We start from the raw sequence: 13,120 nt of genomic DNA on the forward strand, positions 1-13,120 counted from the left end.
TACATTTCCTGCTGTTTCTTTCCCCCTGTAGTGCTCTTTTCTCCTCCTTTTTTTTTTTTTTTTAACTTAAAGCCCTGCTCAAATGCTACCTTCTCTCAAGGGCTTTCGCTGAGCCTCCTCAACATTATTTCTTCCTCATTTGTAAGAACTTTATTCATTTCCTTACTATAGCACCTATCACTTTGTATTATAGTCATTTAAAACAAAGTGTCTCTCTCCCTATAATAGTTACCTGTTGCTGCATAATAAATTACTCCAGAACATAACACTTAAAACAACAAGTAGTTATTATCTCACAGTTTCTGTGGGTCAGGAATCTAGGTATGGTTTATCTGGGTGCCTGTGGCTCAGGGTCTCTCATGAGGTTTCAGTCAAGTTGTCAGCCAGGGCTATGGTCTCATCTGAAGGCTGAGCTGGAAGAGGATCCAATGCTAAGTGCACCCATGTATTTTCTGGCAGGATTCAGTTCCTTTTGGGCTGTTGGACTAAGCCCTCCCTGCATTTGTTGCCATATGGACATGTTCATAGGGCAGCTGGCTTCCCTTAGAGCTGGTAAACAAGCATAGGAGACAGTGCAGAAGATGAAAGCTTAATGTTAGAAGTGATATCTCATCACTCCTGCCATATTCTGCTAGTTAGAGGTGAGTCACTGACTCCAACCCACACTCTAGGGGAGAGAATGACCCAAGAGTTTGAATACCAGAAGGATATCACTGGTGGCCATGCTAGAGCTCACCTGCCAACTGAACTTCCCAAGGCAGGATTCATGTCTTATTCATCTTTGAAACTTCAACACTTCATACAGTTAATAGGTGCTCAATGAATTTGGGCAAATTAGATGGAATTATTTTTCTGTAAAAATCTGATCACAATCAAGTAGATTGCAAAGTCAGAAGAACCTTCAAAATTACACCAAAATGATTTAAAAATGTAACACAAAGTGTCTCTAAGTATCATAAGTATACTGTCAGTCCTCTACTTCTAGGCACTTGTACGATTGCTTCCTAGTCTCACCTAGAAAAGGATAGGAAATCAAGAAAGCATCTTTTTCTTTAGATCTGGCACAACTCTGTGAAATATTTTTGAAATAAAAAAATGCAAATAATACCTCAAAGGTCCTCAGATGACCAGGAACTTAGATCACCCATGAATTCATCTTCTAACTTATGGAAGATTACCAGGTGGAGGATCACCAGTGTTGACTAATCACTGCTGTTTTCCACCAGCATGCATCAAGTGCAGACCTGGACCCATTCAGGACAAAAGGAAGCACAGGGATTATAGGGTCTACAATCTGAGTAACAGTTTCTTCTCCAGGATCACTCTCTCTTTTTTTTTTTTTTGCAGTTTTTGGCCAGGGCTGGGCTTGAACCTACCACCTCTGGCATATGGGGCCGGTGCCCTAATCCTTTGAGCCCCAGGCACTGCCCCAGGCTCACTCTCTTAAAGAAACTCCAGAGAGGCCTGAGATGTACAGACAATGTGGGACAGTTTAACTTAACCCACAGACAATGTCAAAGATTCACATCTGAGACTGATACCAGTCTCTGGATGATGATTCAGAGTGGCCTCCACATACCACTGTGGGGCAGGAATCACTGTGGCAGATGCTTGCCTACAATCTACAATTTCAGTGAAGAATTTGAAAGGAGAGGGTGGCGCCTATGGCTCAAAGGGGTAGGGCGCCGACCCCATATGCTAGAGATGGTGGGTTCAAACCCAGCCCCAGCCAAAAACTGCAAAAAAAAAAAAAAGAGAAGTTGAAAGGAGAGTCAACCTGACCTGCTCACATTAATGGCCCTCTTCTCCTACCCCGCTTTCTGGCACTATCTGCCTCTGTCACACAGCCAGCTCAACCCAGCTCTAATATTCCTGATGGATGGAACCTTACCCAAGGCCCCTGTCTGCCTACAGATTCACAACAGCTCATCTGCATAGGCCCAACTTACTGCCTGGGGTGTAAAATTTCTAAATTTCTTTTGCTGTCTGTCATGGCCATATTTTAGTATTGATATTGGACTAGGATTGGGCTGGTCAACATGGGAAAGTTGATATGAATTCTACCAGTATTTACTGGTTCTTTTAATTTCTTTTTTTTTTTTTTTTTTTTTTTTTTTTTTGTGGTTTTTGGCCAGGGCTGGGTTTGAACCCACCACCTCCGGCATATGGGACTGGCACCCTACTCCTTGAGCCACAGGCGCCACCCTAATTTCCTTTTTAGTTTTCTTCTCTTTGAGTTTTAGCTGGTAAGCTTCAGAATGCTTATTTATTCTACCAAGCAGATCAGCAACTGGGGATCAAAGGTATCTTTAAAAATACCATGTACGGGTATCATGGAGAGAGCTACCCATGAATAGCAGATTCTAGTCTGTTGATTTACTATATTGAAAAACTAATGCCTAGAGAAGAAAAGTGGCTTCTCCAAAGGACTCAGATGCTGCAGTGTATCTTAAATGTGGCACTTGTCCCATCAGGACAGGGATTTGATCTCACTCACTGCTATATCTCCAGTACCATGAAAAGTATCTGCCACATTTATTTATCTAACAGATACCGTCCAAGGAATGAATAAATGAATAAATTACCTCTGATCCTCAGCTGTAGAGTCTAATTAGCAGCTCTGGGGTCAAACTGTGACTCTTGACATCTTGCTAGTGCTGTATCTTGGACCCAACCTGTGCCAGTCAAGTAAGTATGTAAATCAAGATCAAGGCTTCCCTATGCCATCAAGAGGCCCAACCACAATGCCCTCTGGTTTATAGATGGGTGTAGGTCCACTTCCAGGAGACTACCTTGGATCACACTGACCAAGAAAACGTGGGAGTCTCTAGGGCTATTTAAGAATGGCGCCATGAACCCTTAGCTGTTTAGCCCATTCGAGGTGCCTCTAATGCTCTTGCATGAATGTGTTTTGTATGGTTATTTATAATAACGACTGGTGTGACAGCCCCTGTGGTTTGCATCCCATGGGGTACCTGGGTGCCACAGACCTTGACAGCTGGAGGGGAGGATAAGCAGACTTCCAGGAGTAATTGGACTGGCTGCACAGGAAAGTGTTTTCGCCTAAGCAGAAGGCACCACAGCTTACACTGTCATTTATTTTTAATGCATTTTTGTTTGTTTGGTCTTTTTTTTTTTAGTTTTTGGCCAGAGCTAGGTTTGAACCCGCCACCTCTGGCATAGGGGGTCGGCACCCTTCTCTGTTGAGCCCCAGGCGCCGCCCCTGTTTGTTTGGTCTTTTTCCTTTTCACTCTCTTTCTCTTCTTTATCCTCTTTGACATACAGTAAAAGTGGTGAGGGAAAAAGGGAGCCATTCAGGTGCCTTCTGAATGTCATTGTGATCATGGATTTGCAGATGTCTTGCATGAGAAGTAACGTCTGGGGGCAGATGGAGGTGAACCTGTGGATCTTTGCACAAGGTTTAGAGAAACAGTTCAGTGGAGAAGCACTGCCCAATTAACATACTCGTTGTAATATATAAATAAAGAGGTTGAATTCTTGATTGCTCAGAATTGGTTCACCCCTGTCCCCTGTATAGATCAAGTATAATGACTCAGAGCCTCCTTCCCTCCACCTAACAAACTGGATCTCAAAGTGGAGGAGAGCGAAGGAGATAGGGTGGGCGTAGGAGGGGCAGAGAGAGAGAATATGAAAATGAATTGATCCGATTGAATGAGGTGGCTTCCCAGAGTAAACTAATAATTATTTTCTTCCTTAAGTTACTCTTTAGAAAAAATGAGATTTGACTGCACATCGTGTAAATGCTTTAGCGATAACTTCACATATATGCATATTTGCAATATGTAATTAATATTAGAAATTTTATTTGTGTATGCTTTTACAGAACTATTAGGCATTTGAGCCAAATTATTTTCTGAATGCTTGCGGAAACTTGTTTTTGGTGCTATTTCTGATTGGAATTGACCCTATGTATTTTATGGAATAGAATAGAATAGAATTCCTATAAACCAAGCACGAGTCCAAGGAGTACCATCTGAGCTTTGCATTTACTTGCCTGAGAACTATGGATATTGAGGTTCTCCTTTCCCGAGAAATTAGTTTTTAAGAGATCAACATTGATAAATAAGGTAATAAAATATAATTAGATGTTTATAATTTCATAATGAATAAATAATAGACCATGCTAGTTCCACAGTTATTTGTATCTGTTTTATTTATGTTTTCAGCACACACCTACCAGGATAATCTTTTTTTTTCCTGGAGCTCAAATTTAATCAGCAATGTGACTTAGCCTAGTCCAAATTAAATATTAGTGATAATGAAATAAAAAACTCTTTTAATAAGGATCATAAAGTAAGAGACACATGTCATAGCAGTTCGTACATTCTTTTTGCCCAGGGTTTGTTGAAAATGAACTGTTTCTCTCTCCGCACTGAATAGCTATAGAGGAGGTTGACTAGATAATGACTTAGGTTAGCTTCTAAGTCACAATCATAATGTGAGCTTAATCCACAGGGTCTATTTAAATATTTTCTCCCGTAAAAGGCTGGAAATGTCCCCATGTGGGGTTGATTGTGTATTTGCACGCACAGAAACAGTTGGCTGTGAATATAGAACTAACCCTGGGTATTTCCCTGGGTATTAATCTCTGTGCCCTCTCACTCAAATATTCTGAAATCCCATTTCTTGTCCCTTGAGCATTCTCAGCCTCTATGCACATGTGTTCTGTAAAGGCACGCCGTGTGTCCTTCCAGTGGCGAGGCAGCAATCAACGTCTGCCTTCTCTCTTTTACTTCTGTCTGAGAAGTTTTCTATGCCTTGCTGGTTTCCCTTTTCTTCCTATCTATTCAAATAGCGCCCTGAAGCCAAATCTTGATTATTTAAAAACTCAGTCCAGGAGTTAGGTCTCCTGTACATGTGGCCATGGGTGACATGTCCCGTTTCATCCTCCAGGGAGGAATGAGGTCAGTTCTGAAAGAGGTTATGGCTGGAAGGAATTAGGAATACTTCTTTATGCCAAGTTCACGACTGAATCAACTAAACAAGTGGGCAGATTTACTGAGTCCTCCAGATAGAATACATTTAGAGGAATACTCAGGAAGGACTTGAGTTTTAATGATCGGGCTGGGATGAATCATGCACCCTGCACCACTTTCTAAATTCATTTTGGTAATTGGAATCTTATAAATGTTCTGTTAAATCATCACACTCAAGGGGACCTGGAAAGAGTTGTCCCCGCTTCACTACATTGGGCTATTTAAGTAGCAATACAGGTATTTCTTGCTTTAAGAAAACCAGAGACAGGAAAAATCTCAATTTCCAAGTACATTACAGAATGACTTTGTTAACTTCACAAAAGAGATAAAGATAGGACTCCTCAAGTAGCAAGTGACTTTTTTTTTTTTCCTACCCTTGAGTTGGAAAGATTTTTATCTGTTACTCTCATACTTTAAGAATTAGTTCTGGGCAAAAATAAGGGATTCTAGCAGCGAAACTTAGAAATAGGCTTCTACCATTTTCCTCAGAAACTTCTGCTTTTGTTCCATAGTGCACATTTGTTAAGTCATTTCTATGGTAGATAAGAAGTATTATTCTTGCACTGTTATCTGGCAAATAATTTTTCTAGTTTTTGGAGACCAAGCAACAGACAACCAACTTGTTATAATGATATAGACAGGAGGATTTAGTTTCAGGCACAGTTTTTGCCACCTGTTGATGCTGCTTGGGTGACTTAACTATTTATGCCTCACCTTCCTGGCTGCTAGGTTGCAATAATATTTTCACCCGTTGCTTTTGTCTTGCACTTGAGTAATATCTTGAGTTCTGAGCAAGACTCAAGGGTTCTGAGCTCTGTAGCAGTCCTGCATTTTACTAGAGGCTGGAGGCTGTATGTTCTCAGTTCCCTTCCTTTGGGGTTGAAGGTCTTTGGGAAGCTGATGACTTTCTCAAGATGGGAACAGAGAGAAAGCCCATGGAATTTTTTTCAGCAGGAGTTTCTAAACCCCACTTGCTACCATTCGCTGGGCCAAAGCTATCCCAGAAAACATCTTCAGAGGTCACTCAGCACAGTGGTTTAAGAGGACTTGGACACGGAGTTGGGTCTCCATAAACATTTGCAGACTGCTGTTGGACGCATGCAACACACACACCGGGACAGCTCCGGATGCAGAGCTGGCTGCTGAGCTCCCTGTCATGCTTGGGAATGTGCCAACCTTCTTCCCTGGGAAGATGGCACTCCTGAAGAGTAGCTTTTGCTCTGCTCTGTCAACACTCCTTTGCTCAGGGACTTGAGCAAGCAACGAAAACTGAGAACTGGTGGCAGTCAGCACAGCTGACCACCCATCTTCTCCTTCCTGAATCTCTTCTTTTGGTTACTGTGACTCCATCCCAGCCTGATTTGCTTCTTAGCTCTCAGGCTATTCTTCTCAGCGGCCTTTGCTGGTCCTTTCTTTTGATCTCTAAGTAGTTGAGTTCCTCAAAGCTCAGTCCCAGACCCTTTTCTCTCTTCTCCTTTCTCCTCTCTTCTTCCTTTCTCCCGTATTCCCCTTTTCCTAGATAATTGCATTAATTCCCCTGGATCTAATTACCACTTATTTATCAAAAACTCCTAAATTTCTATCTCTAGACTGTACTTGTCTTTGGACCTCTAGCCCCATGCTTCCACTTGGTGTTTCGCCTGAAGTCTCATAGTCTTCTCAAATTTACCTCCTCGACACAGAATCTATCTTTTCCTCCTTTTGCTCCCTATAATCTTCCGATAGGCTTCCTTATCTAAGTTTCACTGACATCTACCTAGTTTTGGAGGGTCATAAACTTGGGAATATTTCTCTTCACTTTTTCACGTTCCCAACATTCAAACAATGGTAAAGTCTTATCAATTATTTCTTTAATATTCTCCAATTTCCATCCGAGTCTAATCATTCTTGTCTCTTTCCTGGTAGCTGCATTTGCCTCCTAACTCATTTCCTGGCAACAATTCTTGCATCTCTGCATCCTCCTGCTCCCCCAACCAATTCTTTCCCTAGAGAACAGGCTGTCCTTACCCTCCCTTTCTCTCTTCCTAATGATTATTTATAAAGATCTTTTCAATGATTGATTTTGACATAATTATAGTTTCACAGAAAGTTACAAAAGTTGTATTACAGAGAGGTCCCATGCGCCCTTCACCCAGTTTCCCCCAGTGATAAGAGCTTACATAACTACGGTACAACATTGAAATCAGGCATTGACACTGACTCAGGCATAGGCCTTATTCACTGATTTTGCACACATACATACATGTGTGCAAATGTGTATGTGTATGTGTGTTAATGTATGCAGTATATAGTTCCATGCACCCTTATCCCATATGTACCCACCCCACAACCGAGATGTAGGATGACCTCATCACCCCAACTTTCCCCCATGCTAAAGAAAGCTCCTTTAAAAACACAGTATGATCCCATGACTACCTTGCCTAAAACCCTTTAATGACTTTAAAGCCCTAGAGCCTTAAATAAGGACTGCAAGTGCCTATGTGACCTGGTTCCAGCTGCCTTGCTCCGCTCTTCTTTTGCTCTCCAGCCTCTGCTCACTGGCCTTTCTTTTCCTGTAGTTTTGGAAGCTGCTATGCTGTTCAAAACCTCCACACATGCTGCTCCCCTTACTGGGAATCCTCCCTGCCCCCCAGCTAACTCCTCCTCATCTGCCAGCTAGCAGCTTAGAGACCTTCTCAGGGAAGGTGGCCTTGACATCTGAGACTAGATGAGGTTTTCCTGTTATTCCTTTTCTTTGTCAATCATGCTTTTCCTTTGTGGCACAACTCACACGATTGGAATTAGTAGATCTGTGTGTAGTTTGTTCACCTGCGGTCTCGTTGGCTAGACGAGAAGGGCTTGAGAAGTCTTGTCTGTATCTTTTCTGTCTAGCACAGTGGTTGGCCTAGCAGGTGCTCAGCAAATACTTGGTAAGTTAGCGACTAGTTATTATAAGCCTGTCTTGGCTTGTGGCTGGAGTGTGGCCTGAGGCCGTGGAATTAGGGCAAGCCAACTTGCCTATGTGGGTGTTTGCTCCCTCTGTGACTTCATCTTTATCCTTCCCCTTGAAGCCCTGTCAGAGAACCTGTGTGTCTATGGCTTTTGCCACCCAGAGGCCCAAACTGATCATTTCTCCCCTAATCCCACCCCCGTATTCTCTCTGAGACCTTATAGTAGGGGACAGCCCTGGCTAATGTTCTCAGATCTTTGAGATACTTTCAAGAATATCAACTGGTGACTCATCCAAGCTTTTAATATAAGGCTTCTTTCTCTTTGGGGCCACTGCCATGGTGTCACCCTGAGACAGTTATTAGTTCAGAGCGGTGGGAGTCTCTGAGTTGCACGGCTCCCAAGATGGCCTTGACAAGCTTTTAGATCTGCCCTGTCTTTGATGCTTCCATCTGCATTTGCTAAGGGTCCTCCATCCCCCACTATGCCCACTCTCACTCTCTCAGAGATAACTCAGTGTGGTTTGTATCTGTGGAGCTTAAAATTTGAATAGCCCTCTCGTTGGCTGAATAGAAAATATTTTACCCAAATGGCCATGATGCAACCAGCTTTCTAAAGATTTGAAAGGGGAGGCCTGGGTGTTCCTGCTGGGATATGGCTTTGCCAAGGGGTGGTGACACCATGTGGGATCCTGTCTGGAGGGCACTAGGGTGGCAGAGCTAACCCTTATTGGTATCCTTTGTCTATAGGAACCTTCTTTAAAGCACATGACCCCGACATGAAAGAGGCCATGTGATGCACTATGTAGTGGGAGCTCTGGAGAAGGGGAATGTCCAGCATTAGTCATAGCTCTCGATTCTTTTGTGACACAGTAACGGGCTTTGGCCTGGGTGCTCTGGGAAGATTCTGATTTGATTTACAGCACTGGGAGTCCTGGGAATGCCATCCAAGTTTCCCATCCTTGCCACATAGAAGGCCGGGAGTCTTCACAGCTGATCACTACCTTTCCCTGGGTGATCTGGGGCTGATGGCAGAGTCCAGCTCTGTAGGCGAGGCCTCAGATGTCGGTCCACTGGGGCTGTGTGCTCTGAAGACACAGCTTAATGTCCCTCCCCTGATTTTGCTTTTGGGTTAGCTAACGTGATACTTGGGATGAAGAAAAAGAATTAGAACCGGTGGCCCCTCCTTTTAGGACATGAGACCTGGCTCATAGACCCAGCTGTTGGCTGTGACGCTCCATTTCTTGGCCATCCCTGCCAGGCTGTTTCCTTCTGTAGACCCTCCCACTCTTGATGGCCTGCTAGGCCTTGCTAGTCTCAGGGCTGTGGGCATAGATATTCCAGATACTAGTACAGTGCCTCTTACTGCCCCTGAGCACTGCCCCAGAAACCTTATGCAATTCTTCCAACATCTTCACCAGCACCCCAAGGCAGTGTGAACGGCGTCTTCTATCAGAAGGCCCAGCTCCAAATAGCTATTGTGTGTTGCTTCTGCCACAGCTGATGATAGGGCTTAGCAGATAATGCTGGTCTTTCTTGTGTTGGGTGCTCTGCAATTTCCTTTCTTGTTCTCTGTGATCACACTACTTTCTGTCCTCATCAGTTGTTTATACCTAAGGAAAGACCTGGCCCTTAAGGCAAGAGGGATTGTATATGCTTATTAATCTCTTTTACCCTAGACGTGATGGGACATGTGATGGTGGTGGTGAGGAGTGTGGACAGGGCCTGCTTCTTTCCCAATCGATGTGACTTTGCCTTCCCTCCATATGGGGTACAATGTGTTTTCAGTTAGTGATGCTGAGAGGTGACAGGTCAGACCGTCCGGCCCTAATGCTGCTGTTCCTGACTTCTTCCAGGTCACCCAACCTGCCTGCAGTTCACCCTGAACATGACTGAGGCTGTCAAGACCTACAAATGGCAGTGCATAGAGTGCAAATCCTGCATCCTCTGTGGGACCTCGGAGAATGATGTGAGTTTGGGGCCTTCTCTGTGGGAGGGAAGGAGGGCAGAGAGGAAAGCAAGGGTATTGTCCCTGGGCTCCTGGGGAAAATGTCAGTCTGTCTTGCTCTTTGCTTCCATGACCTTTGGGACCCTTGCCCTATAGGGACCTTGGATGATCTTTGTACCTGTGGGGAGAGCTGCGCCAGGTGCTGTGTTGATAGTGCTATGTTGATTTGCTCTATACCCTGGCACTTGGGAGCAACCTGGCCATTAGCCAGTAGGGATTCAGTGACTGACAATGGGGACCATTGCTTGTGGTTGGGATACATTTGCTTATTTCCACCATTGCACAGTATATTATCTCATTGGTCAAATGTCAAATATAATAAATGCAGAATTTTCAAAAACATTTTTTTATGTGGATAATTCCAAACATATACAAATGGTATAGAGAACACAAAGATGATATACCTTGTCACCAGTTTTAACCCAGATCAATACATGTCCAACCTTGTTTCATAAATACTATCTCCCCTTCCATAATCCAAGCCATAATATCATCATTTTACCTTAAATATTTCATATGTACCTCAAAAAGATAAGGGCTTCTTTTTTTAATAAAAATAACCAAAATATAAACATAGCTAAAAAGTCAATAATTTCTTCATATAATCAAACATCCAGTCAACATTCTTATTTCCTGAATTGTCTTGTAAGTGTTTCTATTATACTACTTATTTGAATTGGGATTTAAGTAAGGCCCATATATTGCAATTAGTTGATATGTCTTTGAAGTTCTTTAAATATTTATAGGTTTATATAAATATAGATACAGGTTCTTCAAATAATATGTAGATTTTCTTTCCTTCCATGTTACTCTCTTTTCCCCCTTCTTAAATTCTTTGTTGAAGAAATTCAGTCATTTGTTCAATAGAGTTCTCAGTTCTGTATTTAACTGAGGGCGTCTCTGTGGTGCTGTTGACCTTTTTCTCTGTCTCCTGTATTTCTTATAAATTGGTTGTTAGAGCTAGAGGCTTGATTTGGGTTGTCTTTCTGTCTCTGTCTCTCTCTTTCCCTCATTGTCTTTGTCTGTCTTTGTCTCTTTCTCTCTTTTTTGGCAAGACTACTTCATGGATGGTGGTGTATGCTTTTACCACCAGGAGGTGTGTACTGCCTGGTGTCTCTTTTTTGGAGGGGCGGGGGGCAGACAGAGTCTCGCTATGTCACCCTCCGTAGAGTGCCATAGTGTCACAGCTCGCAGCAACCTCAAACTCTTGGGCTGAAGCGATTCTCTTGCCTCAGCCTACCAAGTAGCTGGGACTATAGGCACCCGCCTCAATGCCCAGCTATTATTGTTGTTGTTGTTGTCATTGTTGTTTAGCAGGTTCAACCCTGCCAGCCCCGATGCATGTGGCCGGCGCCCTAACCATGGTACGGTAGTATTCGATGATCTTCAATTGGATTTTGTTAAGGGCTGCAAAATGTGGTATGCACGTATTCATATTTGATAATTTCCTTGTTTATTAGTAATTCCTTAAAGGGACGCTTTCCCTACCTGGAATTTGGTTACCCTCGGGTATTGATTATAGAGAGGAGGCAGGATAAATGCTTGATTCTTTCTTGATTTTTTTCAAAATAATAGGGTAAAGTACAATCAAGAAAGTAGTAATTGTGGGATACCTTCTGAACATGAAAAAGTATTTATTTCAGTATCTCTTTTATTTTTTTCTTTTTGAGACAAAGTCTCACTTTGTCACCCTTTGCAGAGTGCTGTGGCATCATAGCTCATAGCAACCTCAAACTCTGGGGCTCAAGCGATCCTCTTGCCTCAGCCTCCCGAATAGCTGGGACTATGGACGCCCGCCACAATGCCCGGCTATTGTTTTTAGAGATGGGACCACACTCTTGCTTAGGTTGGTCTCAAATTCCTGAGCTCAAGCAATCCACCCGCTTCAGCCTCCCAGAGTGCCGGGATTACAGACTTGAGCCACCATGTACCAGTATTTTATTTAATGGGGAAAACACAAGTGGCATCTCCACTAAGATTAGAAACCGGATGAGGATGCTCACTATCTTTTCTTCTATGATTCAACGTTGTTCTAGAGATATTAGCTAATACAGTTTGAGAGAAGAAATCACTTGAGGTGTAAGAATGGATGACAGAGTAGTAAAACTCTTACTTTCATATTGTAGGATAATATATCCAGAAAGTCTTAGAGAATCAATAAAAAAACTAACTCAAATTTAAAAGTTAACAGGATACAAAACTAACATAATAATTATTAGCCTCCATACACACAAACAATAACCAAAAGGACAGCACAGTTCCATTTATAATAGCAACAAAGAAGAAATGCTTAGAAATGTATGTAGCCGCACAAGTACAAAACCCACGTAGAGGAAAATTTTGAACACTTTCAAAAAGACATGAAGAACAAATGTGATCTTGGCTAGAATGATTCAACCTGACAAAGATGTCAATTCCTTCTATGTTAATTTATGAATTTATTTCAAGTCCAATAAAAATATCAACAAGCATTTTTACGGAATCAGACAAGTTGATACTTAAGTCCCTGTGGAAAAACAAGCATGCAAGAATAGTGAAGAAAATACTGAAAACAGTGACAAAACTAGTACTGCTGGGTATTAAAACATAATATGAGGCCTCTGTAGCTGAAAACAGGGTGGTACTAATGCACGTGTAGACAAATAGAGCAATTGGATTAGAATGGAAAGCCCATAAGTAGACCCAGTTCCTTGTGGAAACACAATACAGGATCAAGATCGCATCTAAAATGGCGGCATCAAAAGGTGGACTTTTCAATAAACGGTGCTGGGACAATGGGGTAGACATTTTGGAAAAGACAAAATTAGATTTATATGTCACACCATACTTAAAAGCAATCTCCAAATAGATTGGCGATCTGAATATAAAAAGCAAAATGTGCTGGTATTAGAGGAAAATGGGTAAATTCTTCTTTAATCTAAATATTGGGAAAGGTTTTCAAAAATCCTAAAGCAATAAAAGAAAATGTTGATAAATTTGACTGTATAAAAATGTGTATAGTCAAAAACATAACAAAGTCAAAGGACGACTGCAAAGTGGGATAAAGTATTTGCAGCACGTACCACAGACAAAGGGCTAATTACATAATAAATAAAGAACTGTTAAAAACTGAGGACTGCAACCAAAAAATAGCTGGGCGTTGTGGCGGGCGCCTGTAGTCCCAGCTGCTTGGGAGGCTGAGGCAGGAG

At 42.4% G+C, this 13,120-nt stretch overlaps 1 protein-coding gene across 5 annotated transcripts in view; it reads left to right on the top strand.

Moving 5' to 3' along the window:
* The window catches only part of DPF3 (double PHD fingers 3), a 291,411-nt gene that overhangs the window by 266,468 nt on the left and 11,823 nt on the right, over positions 1-13,120 (top strand). For 2 of the 5 annotated variants that reach the window (XR_008382506.1, XM_053602716.1), the window contains exon 9: positions 9,781-9,893. Coding sequence is in view for 2 of the 5 variants with exons in the window: in XM_053602716.1 (XP_053458691.1) it covers positions 9,781-9,893 (113 nt within the window). In the remaining 3 variants the exon portion in view is untranslated. Of the gene's footprint in view, positions 1-9,780; positions 9,894-10,028; positions 10,115-13,120 lie in introns of those variants that run through there. The other 3 variants (XM_053602718.1, XR_008382509.1, XR_008382507.1) reach the window with 3 other exon arrangements.

This window comes from Nycticebus coucang, chromosome 9 (assembly GCF_027406575.1).
Source record: "Nycticebus coucang isolate mNycCou1 chromosome 9, mNycCou1.pri, whole genome shotgun sequence".
Lineage (NCBI taxonomy): Eukaryota > Metazoa > Chordata > Mammalia > Primates > Lorisidae > Nycticebus > Nycticebus coucang.